The sequence below is a fragment of the Aquila chrysaetos genome, chromosome 4, assembly GCF_900496995.4.
Source record: "Aquila chrysaetos chrysaetos chromosome 4, bAquChr1.4, whole genome shotgun sequence".
In the NCBI taxonomy this organism is placed as follows: Eukaryota; Metazoa; Chordata; class Aves; order Accipitriformes; family Accipitridae; genus Aquila; species Aquila chrysaetos.
In genome coordinates, this window is record NC_044007.1 from 28,886,052 (window position 1) to 28,902,861 (window position 16,810).

Genomic DNA, 16,810 nt, shown 5'->3' on the forward strand with positions numbered 1-16,810 from the left:
AAACTTTGAAGTGAAAATTGCTTTTTAAGAAAACAACCTTTAACTGATGGGGTGAAAATGAATTTACCCCGACAGCCAGATTATTTCATAATTGTCCACTAGGAAGTTTTTACTAAGGCAGGAGATGAAACACCACTGAAACAATCCACTGTGGAATTTCCCATGCTTAGTCCCATACTTAGTTTCCAATCACTTATCCTGATTATCAGTTTATGTGATAGTGATAATGATCCTGGCATGAGTACATACAATCAGCTAAGAGCTTTTGACGTTATCAGATCCTTCAGCTTTACTTTCCTTTCAGATCATCTGCAAAACCTACCCAATGCTGAAGCAAGACTGTATTTCTGCTCTAGAAAGGAGGAAAGGAAAGCAACGGGAACTAGAGATCAATTAAATTTGATGAATCTAAAAATGCCACTTCCTAGAGACTCTTATTTCATTAGGCATACCTCACTTTTTGGCAGTATGGCTGAGTGACCATATTTCACTTTTTATCCATAAAGCTGAATGAGGAGAAAACTTCAGTTTTCCACCTGGCAACTTTAGGTTCCTAAGAGCTATAATGCTGAACTTCATGGAAAAGACATATGAGATGCTTCAATGACTGTAGGTACCTTAACAACTAATGGAAAGTTGGTTGTAGTTTCTGTTAAGGTAATGTCTTAGGGTCTTCAAATCTACTTCTGACTATTAGGTGCTTGGTAACTTTGAAGCTCTGTCCCTCAATAGTTGTTAAGACAGAAGAACTTTCTCCAACTTTGCATCAAGTTGCAGACTTGGTCTCCATCACTGCTGCTTCAGACTTTCTGCTAGGAAGAGAAAGAAAAGAAAGGTTGCTGCCACTCTTTGAGCCTCCATTTACATCCCTGTGTTTGCTACAGGTAGCTTTCTCAGCAATATGATTGCTGACAGCTTTCACTCTCTAGGAACTTCTCATTAAAGTCTTGTTCATATCCCTGCTCCTCCTTATAAGATCATCAAAGAGCATCATGAGCACTCCAAGAACTCTTCCGTACATTCAGGAAGTCACCTTTGCACCAGCTTCTGTTCAGATAATGGCTACCTTATGACACTAAAAAAGACTCAAGTCCTAATATTTAAAATGCCTTTAAAAATAACCCAGGTTAGACTGTTAGAAAGCTATTACTGCTTTAAAAGCTGATCTCATACAGCATTCCCAAATTAAAAGGTAACACGAGGAATTTCTACTTTTTAGTAACATGAAATTCTCATTGTTAAAAAAGGATGGGTAACTTTATCACTTTTCTCAGACTGACTGTTCCTTAGATTGGGAGAAAGAAGAAAGATTACTTTTTGTGAAAAATTGCTTACAGAAGAAGTATGTGGCAAGCATGTATTAAAAAAATTGAACCTTAGAATACGTGTGATGCAGGTAAATTGCACAATTTTAAGGTGAGTAAGGAAATGGTACTTGATAAAAATGAAGTTTAGAGTGCAGATGTTTGTAATAGAGATATCATCCTCAAACAATGCAAAAGCATACTGTTAGCTCTTACCTGTAGGAAGTCAAAAACCATTGCCAAGTGTCTAAACTAAGCTCTAGTTTAGCTGTCATGCAGAAAAACAATACAGCAAAATGAGAGTACTACTTCCATGGTGTCCACCACCTGTTGGAAGGTCTCAGTTGGAAATGTTTTGTGTGTCTGTTCTGTTTTGGGATAGGATGGACTAGAACAATGTATCCTAACCAGTTTATGCCATCTCAATCAAAATCTGTATTTTTTTGTTTGTTATACATGGGTTACAGGCTGGACGGTTTTTGGGTGTTGGTTCCTTAGTTGCAGTTCTGAGGTACCTTAATCTGGAGGAGAGCTTAATGTTTGCAAAATGCAGAAATTCATTAGATTCCTAACCCTATTTTCTTTTTTTTTTCTTCTTTTTTTTCAGTATAGCAAAACTTAACACTGTTCCTTTTTCCTTAGTTTTCTTCCTTCTTCCTGATAAGAGCTGAGAAATCAAATATTCAGTTTGTCCATTAACAACTGCTAACTCAATCACTATACTAAACCACTTTTTCTTGTTTCTAAGACCAAAACTGAAAAAAAATGTGTAATTTTTCTCTTAAGCATATGTATACATAAACAGTCGTAAACACCCTGGGCTTTAACACACGCAAAAGGTGTTCTCATTTGCAGTTTGAACCTGTACAAAAACATATACATACTTTTAGAAATTTGGATTTAATTGCTGAATGGGGTAATTCCAGCTCTAATTTTCCCTCTAGTTTATGGTAGACCAAGTCTAAAAAACTTCTGTTAAACTGAAAACAAATGAATATCAAATAAAGTGCTGCTTGGGATACTTAAACATTAGGTTCACAGGATTAGCATACTAATGACAGTGCTATGAGAACACAGGACCTGTTATGTTTATTAATTGCAAATGTAATTTCTAAAATGTACTAGGTTACTTGTTTTGCATATTATCCTTCTTAATTGCATGGAAGACCACGTCTCTTGGAAGAAAAAAACAGAAAAGCATGCACACATAATTTTCCCTGGCCTTTTCTGCTATTTTGTTTCTATCTGCATGTTTGAGCTAGAAAAACAATGTATTTATAAAAAAAAAAAAAGCTCTACAATGTCTGAGCTTTATAAATGTTGCCACTGGTGAGTGTTAGGAAATTATTTTCTTTTAGCAACTTACTTTTTTAATGTATATTTAAAAAGTATAGATAAATCCTAATCTTGCTGTTCGTTGATAGAGACACTTGGCTGAGTTCTGCCAGGTACTGAGTGCTCTAAGCATCCATCTTAACCTATGGCTATTGGGAGTACTCAGGAATTCACAGCAACAGGTCCTAATTAAGCAAAGCTAAAATTGTTCTATTGCATTTTAAAATTGCAATACACATGACCATAGCCCATAGGGGAGCTAATAAAAGATAATCCCGTGGTTTGCTTTGAAGCAATTACTGTATGTCCCTTTCTGCCTGCAGGAATCACCTTGTCACATCCCTCACTTGCATCAATCCACCACTTCCCCTTCCCCCTTCTATTTTTGTAATCCTGCCCTTTAACAAAAATAGTGTAGAGGATGACATAAAAAGGAGGGTTGCAGATGTACTGAAATATATGCAGTCTTTCTGCCACTTGCAGAAGGATTGCAAACAGCTGGTGAGTTAGTGTATTGCAAGCAAAATAGACTTATCAAATGAAGTATGAGGACTTTTTTATCTTTATGAAAGTAGGAGGCTAATACAGCTAGCCTGAGTTGGTCATATTCTGCCACTAATCTACACAGAGATGTTTTCAAGGAAACGGAATGTTTTACTTCAGAATTGATATGTCTTTATTATAGCAAGCAAGATAGCTTTCTCTACACTTCCTGTCTTTTTTCTTCACCTTAACATCTATGGCAGGAGTCAGTTGTGATGGATTCTGTGGTGATTTGAAGGAAGGATAGTGTCTTACCCATACTAAATTCACCTTTTCTTGCTGCTTAAGATTTGAACTCTATACAGAGAAGCTACAGTATTCACCTATTATGATCCATGCTAAAACAGAATTTATGAAAGGTATGTGATCACTGTTGAAGATGATTAAAAAAAAAAAAAGTAAAAATGTTTAACCAGTATTATTGTTACCTCTTCAGTTGTAAGGCACTGCCTGGCTCCATTTGAACCACATGTACAAAAGGAAAATAAGACAGGTGTAGTTTGCATAAATTATCAGAAAGAATCATTAGAAGGAAGCATGTAAAAGTGGATATGCTAGATGCTGGTTGATCCCTGCCCTCCCCGTGGCAGAGTCATCTCCCACGGGCATTTTCTGAAGAAGGGTTGGAAATGAAAGTGGGAAATGTTAATTACAGATCAATATCCCATGGAAACTCCTTTACTGGACCAATATTTTCTAAACTGGGGAGTAAGTCAGAAACTGAAAGAGAATGGGACAGAGGATGAGCTGGTTTCTGTACTGCCTTTTCCTTTTCATTGTTACAGCTTCTGATCCGATATAGTTCCTATGTAGCTGAATAGATTGTCTTTATTGCAAAACAGGAAGAGAGTGGCTGAATTAAAATGTTGCCCTTCTTCCTCCCAACTGGATGCATTGTTTTAAAGAAATCATATATTTCAGGGATTTTACTTCCTTTCTTCTCTATTATCTCCCTGGCCTACTTGCAGAAGTTACAAGGTTTTTCTTTCAAATGATGTTGTGTCATAGCATTTACTTTTTTTTGTGCATTTTCATTCTGCTCTGTGGACCAAATAAAGTAATTTGGGAAACCACAGTATTACCTTTTACGTTCATGACAGTCTCTTCCTGTCTATCCCTGGGAAGTGGCAAACTGATACTATCTGTAGATTTTATGTACTTATAAAATCCATGTTCATCTTCTATCTACAGATTTCTGCAGGAAAACGTGAATCAGATTTTTCAAAGAGCTATTATAGTACTGAAAATATCACAAATCTTATAACACCATGATTGTTAAAAAGAAGGATTTCTAAAATACGGAATGATATCCAGCAAGGAAGTGCAGCATCTTAAACTTTACATATTTTATATCTGACTTTGAAAAGCAGAAGAGAAAAAAAAGATATTTTCAATTTAAAAGTGGGTTTAGTATCAATTTATATTTAAAAACTATTTTGACCATGGGAAACAAACATACTGTGCCATTAAAGCTTATATTGCAAGTAGTAGTGAAATCGTTAATTGCTGAAAAGGCATAGAAAGGAAAAAAAGTAAAAGTTACATTCAACAAAATAAAGGAACTATCTGATTCAGTTTAATACCTCCTGTTTCCACTGAAGGCAACTTTGCTGTTGACTTTAGCATAACCAGTTGGGTTTTTATGGACACAGACTTTCAAACACTGCTTATGCGCAGTACAGTATGAATTTACATGCAATCTTATCTGTAAAGGTGTAGTAAAAAACCCTATGAAGTGTAAATCCACAAAAGATATGCAATGCGTTATTGCATTTCTGTTCTTTTGCTTTAATGTAATTTTAGTTTAATCCATAATCTAAGAGTATTCACGATATTGATATCTATACAGGAAATATTTGCATAGATATTTAATGAATGTGTTTGATTCAAAATATTATGTTTCTTGTGTCTATAAAATGAGAAAAAAACTATTATAATGAAGAAATTAAATATAAGTGATATGGAGAAAAAAAAAAGTTTGGCCAAGTCACATTTCCTATAGAAGTTTAACTTGCAGTCCATCTACTTCACTGATGTAAACTTAAAACTGCATAAACTATAATAGTAAAGTTATTTTATCTAATGGATTCAAACACCAAGTGTCAGATACGGTTTGTATAATCATTTCCCCAAAGGAACTTTGTAACTTGACCTTTTGATTTTATTACAATGGACTACCTTCCCACAAGCCTTTCTAAAGTAGCACAACACCATCTGTTGGTACATTATGTATTTATGTATTTCCTATGTAAACATCTTAGAACAAATTTTTAGTACTTTTATTAAGATAATTTGAAACAACCTATTGGGACATATAAAAAACGGTAGTGCTGATTGATGTATTTTTGCTTTAATACACTGTTGGTATCTTTTTTTTTTTTTTTACATGACAGCATGTAATTTATAGTTGTGCCATAGAAGATGTACCAAATAACCAAGAGTTTTTACATTAGTCTTGTAGTAGTATACAGTTTCTATTTGTCTGATGTAGATGCTGCTGCTGATGATGATTTTACAGTCTATGAGGAACAATCCTATATTACTGTTAAGTTTTACTGATACGAATGCTTCTCTTTTGAAGTACGTGACTGACTGCAATGATATTCTCAGAGCCTAAAAACGTCTGTGTCCATTTCCAGCTAGTGCCAACCACTTTGAGACTTTGCTTCTTGTAGGATGGCAATGAAGTAGTGAGGCAGTCCTTATGAATTCATGATGAAATGTATTGCTTTGATTGTTTAGCATAAGTGTGTGAGGGGAGATAGGCCTTTCTCTTGTGGAAGCTAAACCAGAAGAAACAAAAGTCCAAGCAAGTGCTAAGCTGTAAGTTCTAAGCAGCAAACTCTGTTTCCCTGGTTGGTGTTCAGTTCCCTGCTTCTGTTTTGAAATAGTGAAATAGAAGAAACAACTCTGCACTAAAATACTGTGATGGTAAGCATAGTCAAAATAATGCCAGCATTATACAGATGGATTAGACCAAAATAATCAGCTTGCAGGTGAGGTATTGCAAAGCTATTGGGATCAAAGATGCTAATACCAAGGCAATGACAAGGTGGGGTAATCTTCTGGAGTGTGATGAAAAAGTCGTTTTGAACTCTTGCCTTCCTTGATACATCAACAAATGACAGTTGCATTTAAATAGTGTTTCATATGTTCCGAGCCCTGTCTGGATTCTTGCAATGCTGTGCTGAGGAAAGTTCAGAAGTATCACTGATTCTTATTTTTGCCACCACAAAAGCCAGCTGATTTTCCCAGAAACACCTAATGGGCCTATGCTCAACCAGGATTGTTCTGACTCCAGCCTCATCATTGTTTTTTATGTATGCCAATCACCTTGAGTTGGCCAGCAGTATTCTGGGATCCAGGTGTCTAAATGAACTCCACAGTTACATATAACAAGCCACAGAAAACAGTAAAAGAAAGAGAAGAATCTAAACCCAGCAAAGATCAAGGATATTCCAGGTAGGAACACATGAGTAACCTCTCAGAAGATATACAGAGAGGGAGAGAAGGCAAAAAAAGTAAAAGTTGTGACAAATAAAATTAGTCTTATAGGGACTGGAGGTTATAGAATCTTGTAGACAATCTCCATACCCCACAATATGATGGTTGTCAAAGAATTAGACCACAATTCTTGCAAAATGTATACCAGAAGCCAGACTGCTTCACTATCAGGCAAAAAGTTGCAAAATTGCACCCAAGTTCTTCCTTAGTTTGAGATTCATAAACAAGATGTGTTATTGAATAGGTATTGTAGAAAGAGAGCTCTGTGGAGAATTAACTTCCTAGGACTTATTTTCATCTTTGAACATGAGGACTTTTTCCCCTAATCTTGCAACACTCTGCTAAATAGGTTGTTATCTCCAAGAGTGTCTCCTCATTTTTTTTTTTTTCAATGACTGTGGATGACTACTAAGAATTACTCATTATTTTTTCTACTTTATCTTGTTTAAAAGATTGAATTACTCAACACCCCTTGTACATAGGGGTTTTCAGTCTCTCCTTCCTATAAACTGTTTCTTCATTTCATATTGAACTAGGTATTGTCTACTGCTGATGAAGGTATTGACTCTCATTCTGTTCATTGAGGCACAATGGGACACTTGCTTCATAGCAAATTATCTGACTTCTACTGCAGAAGTATTAATAATTAGTGTTGTTCCCATGTTCATATTTCCTGATTCTCTGCCAGTCCTTTTTTTGTCCTCATGTTAGGAGCAGTGTCAATGCCTTATAGGCCAAAGGTAAGAGGGTCCACGAAACTTTCTGGCTGTTTAGGAATGTAAGTACGTAGACATGTTTTCCTTCCTAGATGACTTCTGTTCTTCCTGTCTTGGAGATCTGGGAATGACACTGTGTACAAGCATGTGAGTTATAATACCAAATGAAGTCTCCCCTTCTCAATGGGGAGAGTGCCTGTCTAAGAAAATCAGTCACTATTGCAAGGAGTACATGCTTAGCAAAAGTTAGCAGTCTTCCGTTTCAAACCAAAGTTTTGGGATGGAGTCAACTGAATATTCTGTTAGAATGCTAAATTAGCAATTTAAATCAGCAAGCCTCATGACATATTCCTGTATGCACCTATGCACCTTTCTCTGTGTGAGCTATAATATACATTCACTTCAGTTTAAGAGTACTGTACATGGTAAAAGAATCTACTGGTTTGTTTGACCATATGAGAATTAGTCTGAAGTAATTTAGAGTAATTATTACAATAGACCTTGGGGGAAAAAAACTAGAAAAATATCAGTAGTGACTTACCTGGATTTCTAATCCATCAGGGACTTTCTGTGGTTTGAGTCAGTATGAGCAGGATTCTACAAGTCTTCAGGATATTACAGGTTGGGAGCTTCAGTCTAAAATCACAGAATCACACAGAATGGTTGAGGTTGGAAGGGACCTTTGGAGGTCATCTGGTCCAACCCCCTGCTCAAGCAGGGCCACCTAGAGCAGGCTGCCCATGACCATGTCCAGGTGGCTTTTGAATATCTCCACGGATGGAGACTCCATGACATCTCTGGGCAACCTGTGCCAGTGTTTGACCACCCTCACAGTGAAAAAGTGTTTCCTTATGCTGAGAGGGAACCTCCTATATTTCAGTTTGTGCCCATTGCCTCTGGTCCTGTCACTGGGCAACACTGAAAAGAGCCTGGCTCCATCTTCTCTACTCCCTTCCTTCAGATATTTGTACACATAGATGAGTTCCCCCCTGAGCTTTCTCTTCTCTAGGCTGAAAAGTTCCAGCTCTCTGTCTTTCCTCATGGGAGAAGTGTTCCAATCCCTTAATCATCTTCATGGCCCTAGAAGTTTCTTTTTTTTTTAGTAAAGCAATCATGATTTATCCAGCCAGACTATTCAACACAGCATCCTTATCCCTGCAGAGCACTTCATATTTTCCTAGAAGTTATGGAAATTCTAGTAAGATGTAAGGACAGTGTCCCCTAACATGCACTCTATGATTGAGTGTTTACATCTACTAAAACTGTTAGTTTTATTTGTGGAAGTGTTTCCACTGGTCTGGGTCCATGCCAGACTTCTCCCAAGATTTCTATTAGTGACTGGAGAAAATTTCCCTGAGCAACTAACGAATAAGGTCCACTTTCTGCAGTCAGTTATAAATGTGCGTACTGTTACAGGGAATGATCGAGGTACAAAGAGTTCCTTTCCAGGGCAAAGATTTGTGTCATGGTTGTTATAACACTAACCCACTCTCAGCACAGGCACTCGGTAGAAGTAGTGAATGAACAATGTAACTGCTGCCTTTGGAGCTGGGTAGTATCTGATCCCAGTTCCAAATGTATTTCAGAGTCTCTCAAGCACAGTGTTACACGCGGAGCCCACGTCTGCCACTTACTGGTAGGTTCCCACCTGCTTGGAGTCTGCAAATGGGGAATCTGCAAATGGCTCTGTCCTGCTGCTCCTGGCTGCTCTTTTACACCTTACTCCTGCTGCTCTCAAGCTACATTGTTTTTTCCACGCACAACTGTGGCAGTAAAGCAAAAGCTTCGGAATACTTAAACTTGAATTATGAATGAGAGGAACTCAGTAGTTTTGAATATATTTTGCCTTTTTACTTTTGCCACTCCTTGGACTCTGAGTTTGGTTCAAGTCACTAACCAGGCAGAGTTTCTGGCCTTGGGCTGCAGTCTTGATTCTTGCCATAGAGTTACCTCTCACTGGGAACAGGAGCTCCCTTTTAAAATTATCTCAGTCACCATACACTTGCATGGGGAAATCCCAGACTCTGTCCCATCTCGCCTGACTTCGTGTACAAAGTGACATACAAGATCATGTACTGGTAAATCTGGTTTTGTACTGTTTGAGACTTATATAATATGAATGTTCAGTTTCACATCTGTTTTGTAGCTGGAACGCAGAAAAAACTATAAGCATACACATACTAGGACAGTGGAGATGCCTCAACTAATTTTAAACTATCTAGCTGCAGCAAGATTGAACTCACTGAGGCCTAATGTATCCTCTTCTTTGGCCCACTGTGAGCTCAACTCTGTTACTCTAGTACTGCATCTAAGTATTTACTATAGTGCAGTCTGCAACCTAGACATCCCACAGACTCTTCTATATTATTAAGTCCTCATTACAAATTTTGTAATCCACAATAAAGATTACCATCACTAATGTGTCTAAGACTATGCCAATACCACATCTAAACTGTTTTTTGGGGGACTCTCACAGTAATTCAGAAGAAAAGAAGTTGGTCACTTTCTAGTTTAGGTCATTGGAGAACTAAAATTTGCAAGCTGAGTTTTTCTTTTTGGCATGTTCATAATGACAAACAAGATAGTTTCTTGGTCTGAAGATTATTCCTTTTAAGATCTTTTCCACCCTGCTATACAATTTCCAAGAAGTGGATTTGTTTGTGAGCTTTAAGCCATTGCAGACTAATGTATTCTGAATATGCAGGCTCTTTTTGAGCTGTTAAGGATTAGTTATCTCAAATTACAACCATAGGTAGCAAACCAATCATAACCATTAAGCTATTATATTGTCTATCATAATTCTTATTCTCATTCTGTAGACATTTCTGATAGACTAGGTTAGACTCTCCTGGAGTATATGTTCTTGTTATATGCTTTTTGGGGAAGTATTTTTCTCACTAGATAGATACCATACACAATATACCCATCCTGTAAATTCACATCAGTGTCTTCTGTTAAAAAGAGAAAACATCACCAATGAGGAACTGGTGGCATTAGAGATATGAGGTAGGAAAAACTGCAGAAGGTTCCCTCTAATGCTCTGTGTAAACATTTCTGTCTATGTGGCTATCAAGTTGGCACTGAAAAGTCAGTATTAGCTGCAATACTTAGGTCTGTAATTAAAACACACCATTAGCCATGATTAATTGGCCTAAATGGAGAAATTACCTGGTCATATGGATACTAATTCTGGAGTTAACTTATTTAGCCATACCATAGTAAAAGCCTTCAATCTCTTTTCAAAATGACATCAGCACTTGAACTGCTAAATCCTGTGGTGATCAGTGTAAGTTCGATTCTTAAATGTATGCTTTTTGAAAATATAGATCATCTCCTGAATTACTCAGACATTTTAAATCATTTCACTTATAGTGTCTTTAGTGGAAGTGTATTAAAAAACAAGAGTAAAAATATTTTGAAATTATGAAATCTCACAGCTTTACTCAGTACAGATAGGAATTTTGTTTGCATGATAAAATCTAAAAAAAGAACAGGAATACATGAATAATAATGATATGCAGCTGCACTACTGAAGGTGTTTATGAAATTGTTTTGATCCATGCTTTATTAGACTGATTTACTAAGCTTTCAGGTTCATAGAACATAATTGTACTGTAGCTTATACTATGTACTGTCATTCAGGAACTAATAATTTGTTGGTAAGTTCCTTTCTATCTTGGAAGTCAGTAAGCTCTCTGAAACTCTGATTATCTTCATAATATTATTTCTTAATCTTTAATGACGACACATGGGTTTTCTTTGTTCTTAGTAACAGTTTGGTGTCAACATAATGTTTTTAAGAGCAATCTTTCTTCCCAAACTAGCAAAGATCTCAATGATTGAAGTCCACTGGTATGTTTAATACACTTAAGTTGACCAATGCGTTATTCTTTAGAGGAGACAAACATACAGCCATGTGACAAAATGCTACCTATTCCATAGCCAGATGATCCGTATAGCATACCATTAGTAGCAATTACAAACTAAAATGAAAAGATCTTTTCATCGCAGCAGAAAACCCCCCAAACCTTAGGCATCTAGTCAATATCCAAAATCTGGAAGGTGATACAACTCATGTGCTGAGCACTTACAGGTTCCATGGACTCCTGCAGAAGTGGCAGGTCCCCAGCAAACTCCTAGCATCTTTACAGCTTTCATCACCAATTGATTCTGTTTATCTTTTTCCTTGCAATCATAAAAAGAGAAGGTGGGATTATGGTGAAGGAATTTTTATGGTGGAAAAATGTATGTAAAGCATGGGTTTATAATTTTAAAGTGTATAGATAAATGGGACATAAGCCTTGAAGTTCAATTAGTGAGAAAAAAATATTTTTAGGCTAATTTTATTTCTGTTGTTTTTGGTTTTGTTTTTTTTTTTTTTTTTTCCCAAATGAAGTATTTGAGTGTCCATGTTCTTCCGAATTACTCCTAACACTTCAGCTAAACTCCAGTGTTTGTTAATAGGCTAACAATGGGAACTAACATACAAATCTAGTGCAAGCAGATGCTTAGTAAAGATAGATTTTAGCATCTAGTTTCCTGGAGGTTAATGTGGACAATGAAATAAGATTAAATGAAAGAGTTTTCTTTAGTTTATTTTAAAAAAGATTAGAAAGAGGGACTCACATAAGAGAGTTCAAATACATAAAAAGCTGCTGCAGAGGGGAAAGGAATAATCAGTTCCCCTCACCCTTAGCAGGTAAAATGAGAAGTTACAGACTTAAATTATAGTAAGGGAGATTCAAGTCTAAGGCAAACTTCACAGCAGTAGGATAGTGAAGCACTGTAATAGAGAGGGAAGTGGTAGAACATGTTGTCTTCCAGCTGTGTTTTTCTGTGGTTACCATGAGATGTTTACCATGGCTTTCATTTTGCTTCAGGACAAGAAAGTCCTGCCCAACACTTCACTTGAAGTAGCAGTATTTTATCTTCCTAAACTGTGTGAAGGAATGGGACATATCACTAATTCTGGAGTCTGTGCAAAGGGTCTCTGTTGGCATCCCCAACATTACATGTTAGATGGATCTACTTCACTATTTCCTTGTTCCAAGACAGGTGAGTTCCTCAGGATGATAGATGGCTTGCCAACACTGCATTGTCATTGCTGAAATGCATTAAGGCAGAGAGACATCTAATTTCAGTAGGGTGGAGGGGGAAATTCTTGTAGTCATAATTTCTTTAATAGGTTGCCTCAAAAATACAAGGCTGTGAGAAAATTGTTTTCTTTTGTTCTGCTGTGTCTGCCTCATTCTGTTTCTTTTCCTCTGTTTTCTTTTACCCACCTATATATTTTGGACTTAACTTTGAAGTTAAGCTCCTCCTCCATAGTTCCCAGCATTTGGACTGTGCACAATAGAATCTGAGGGGTTTATTTCAGGTATCTGACGGACCGATCCAAGGTCCTTCAGAATTTGTTAATAGAAAACTGAGGAATTTGATGAATGCAACAGGAACCAGATTTGTTGTCTCTTATCTTGTTTCATGATCCTTTCTCACAAGGACAGAACACTAGTAGCATTTAGTGGCACTGAATGCTACTAGCTCTGAAGCATTCACCAGTTATTAGTCTTGGAGGTCAATTTGTCCGAATTTTCAAAAAAAGAAACTTGCTTTCAAAGTGTCATCTGACTTTCTGGTATGTTTGCTGTGTCTTCTAGTTGCTATTTTGAAGCTGAGGGAAGACCCAGGTGGTCTACTTCCTTTGTTCAATGATTGGGAGTGACTATCAGGCATCCTGTATTTAACTTGTATTTGAGTCTTTTTAGAAGGGGAAATGCTACACTGTCCTCTCCTGCTCCTTTCTGAGCCACCTCTCTTCTCCTTTTCTGTGTCTGCAGTGGCACTCCGCTAGATTCCAGTTTTTGCTCTCTACTCCACTCCTCCCATGAGCAGTAGTCTCCAAGCTATTTTTTCTGTCTCTCTCTTTCTAATTCAGATATCTGAAGGTTTATCTTCTGGTAAATTTGGTTACTTGTAACCCCACACCTCTGTCTCCTTCAGTTATGCCATGGTGAGGATGGTTTTGAGTGGTGATAGGTGGCCTCACAAGCCTACCAAGCAATTTTGAGTGCCCTTAGCACCTGAAAGAGAGCTTCATGAAAAGCCTTGCTCTGTGTCTGCATAACAAATTCATGCTGAGAAGGTGGCAAGAAGGTGGTATCATTTTGGACAACAGTGACATGCTGCTCAGAATTATTTTTCTTCCCTGTCTGATCATTTGTTTTAATATCATTGACTTGAGAAGGTGAATCTCAAAATAACCCCATTCTTAAATATATGCATCACAAATATTAATTCAAAGGGACTTTACATGCTACAGTGAAATCAACCCACTCTGTCTCAAACTTATTTCTTACTTCCATGGTCTTGTTTTCACATACTGCATTGCTCTTGCCAACCTTCCAGCTCTAGCTGGCCTCTCAGAGCTATCTTCCAATAGCGGAAGGAAAAACAGACTTCCAGTTCAAAGCAACACATAAACTAAATTATTTGTGTGATGACCCAAATCTAGCACAAACTTAGTGTTCACAAGTTCACCCTTGAAGCTGAAAAGTGCAAGAAGTCAGGAGTATGTAAAGTTGGATGTAGGTACTGATTGTAGCAATTCATTTATACTAGAAATAAGAGCATCTTCCTATCTATTAAACAAAATTTTGTTCTTATTCTGAATGGCACCTGTATATAGAGATAGTGTGAGGGTGAAAGAGGTTAGGCTGGGTCTTAATCCTGTCTGTACTGTATATCCCTGTTGTGTGGAGCTCACAAACATTGTTGAGATTGTGTCTGAACTGCACTATGGGAAGGTAAACCTGTTTAAATTAGAAATACCTGCATTCATAACCTGAAGATTTCCCCTATCTTTAGTGCCAGTTTGATCTTTTATTTACACTGAGCCAATGTTCACCTATAATACATGTTCAGTGATAGTAAAGTAAACCATAGCAATGAGTTCATCCATCCTGAGGTTCTTCACTGGGTCCGTAAAAGAGGAGTGCATCACCAACATGGTTAACCTGCTACTGGAACTGAATCAGGTAGACTCTGCTAGCTAAACTTAAAGCTGAAAATTGCAGACTACACAGTTTGGTGTTAGGCTGTGTATAAACAGTGGATATAAACACATAAAAAACCCAGAAGTGTTGTATGAGGCAGACAGAGCCCATAACACACTAAAGGGGGGAGGGGGTGGATAGCATTCATTAGTGTAATGATTCAGAATCTGTGAATTGGGATATGATATTTTTGAAAGAGGTGGCTGAACCAATTTTTTTATTTGTTTATCTATTAATTTTTTTTTTTTTTTTAAAGAACAGAAGATCAGATTTATGGGGTCACAAGTACTTTGTTACTGGGGAGAGTGAAGCTGCAGCAACACAATTTAACTGTGTCTTGTAGATTAGCAATATATGTACCTTTCTAGTACATATATTCTATGTGACCATATATTCATACACCTATTCTAGTGAGTAGTTCCAGTCCTTAGATGAGAAGCTAAGACATTTTTAAAGATGTATCAGTGCTCTCATTGCCTCAAAAGTCTTACACTGTGCTTTGCATAGGCTAGATTTTGAGAATGCTTAGAAACATTAAGATAATCACAGCTACTTGTTTATGAAGCATTGCCTCAAGAGGACAGCATATTTCAGAAGGTTTTTCCAGGTGTTCTTAAGATATTGGCTTTAATCCATAAAGCTTTCAGTTACTTGGGCCATGCCTTCTCCCTTTCACTTCCACACAATTAAGAGCATAAACAATTGACATTAAATCCCTCTTGATTTAAAAAGGAAGATCCTCTTATCAGGGAGTTTCCTGTAAGTGGGAACAGACTCTGCTACTTCAATATCTCCAGGCCACCTGCTTTGCCTATAAGTATGTGATTTTGATATTCTTCTCAGAAAGCTGAATGTCTGCCCACCCTCTCTTTCACATTCTTTGAGAGATTATAACAATACAGTATAACTGTGTGAGAGCTATTGTGGATTTATTATTGTAGTTGGTGAATATTATTATGTACCCTGTGGATAGTCAATTATATGTGGCATATATTGTAGATTTTACATTTTGTCTGCTTTAAAAATTTCTTGAAGTGCCTAGAGCCAGGGTTAGGTGCTTAAGTTGTAACTTCAAATAAATAAATACATTAAATAAATAATTGAAGCATGCAGTTTCAGATAATAAAGAGAGCTGGCTCCTGGGTAGAAAACACTGTAAGTCTTAAACCAGCAAAATCTTTAATAGAGGAGGTGAAATAAAAGCCCCAAAGAATTTCTTCTCTGCAAAAAATAATAAAAAAACCCACAACCCAAACTAACAGGATTTATGCTTGGTGAATTAGAAGCTTCATTATATATGGTACAAAACTAATTACTAGGGAGCATTTTATTTACCTCTAATTTCTATTTAATAGCCACTGCACTTGTCATTGCAGGTATGGTTACAAAAGTATGGCTACCTTCCACCAACTGACCCCCGAATGTCGGTGTTGCGCTCTGCAGAAACCATGCAATCAGCTATAGCTGCCATGCAGCAGTTCTATGGCATTAATATGACAGGAAAAGTGGACAGGAACACAATTGAGTAAGTAACCAGTACTGAACTGCTCTTGACTTTTCTGTTTCAAGCAGGGTAAAATAGAACTGGAAGAACTTTATAACACATGAAGCAGGGTGACCGGGATATCCAAATAGTGTTGCAGCTTCAGATGGGGAGTTAAAATGTTTCTCTCTCTCCTTACGTCCTTTTTTCCTTTTTTTTTTTTTTTTTTTCATCTTCTGTATTTCATGGTAGCAGGTTGTCACCTGCCTAAATGCTGTCTGCCTTTGAGCATGTGATGTAAAGAAAATGTTTCAGGGTTAACTAAAGAAAGGGCAAAAAGGTTATCAATGTGGAAGTGGAGAAACCTATTCAAAATTGGCAAGAATACATGAAAAGTTTCACAGTGGAAAGAGTCTTTTCTTACTGGAAAATCTTTAGTGTAAATTGCCTTATCCTTATTGAAAAAAATTTTAGCATGCTCCACTGGCCGATTCATTTAATGGTTTCCAGTAACAAAAGACCAAGTATGGTCATTTTAACATGCAGTAAAATTGGATTAGTTTTGCATGCCCTTTGCAATTCTGAAGTTGTGTAAGGCTGGCAGTGTCTGATTTTACTGACAGACTGAACACAGGGAAACTTTGTGAAACAGAGCTATTAAAAGACACTTCCAAACAACTCTATACTATAACAAATTTTAAAAATGTGCCAGGAAAATATGAAAAAAAAAAAAAGTATTAGTACACAGTTAAGAAAAAGTACCTGGGATTAAGAATTGAAGTGCTTGTTGTACTCATTCCAGTTAAAATGTGATAAAGATTATCTTGTGATTTTAGAAAAAGTTACTTTGCTTGAAAAGCAAACAATAACAAA

General features: G+C 36.9%; 1 protein-coding gene across 2 annotated transcripts in view; it reads left to right on the plus strand.

The window, feature by feature from the left end:
* The window catches only part of MMP16 (matrix metallopeptidase 16), a 188,546-nt gene that overhangs the window by 74,012 nt on the left and 97,724 nt on the right, over positions 1-16,810 (plus strand). For both annotated transcript variants that reach the window (XM_030012193.2, XM_030012194.1), the window contains one exon: positions 15,831-15,979. In XM_030012193.2, the coding sequence (XP_029868053.1) occupies positions 15,831-15,979 (149 nt within the window). The remainder of the gene's footprint in view (positions 1-15,830; positions 15,980-16,810) is intronic.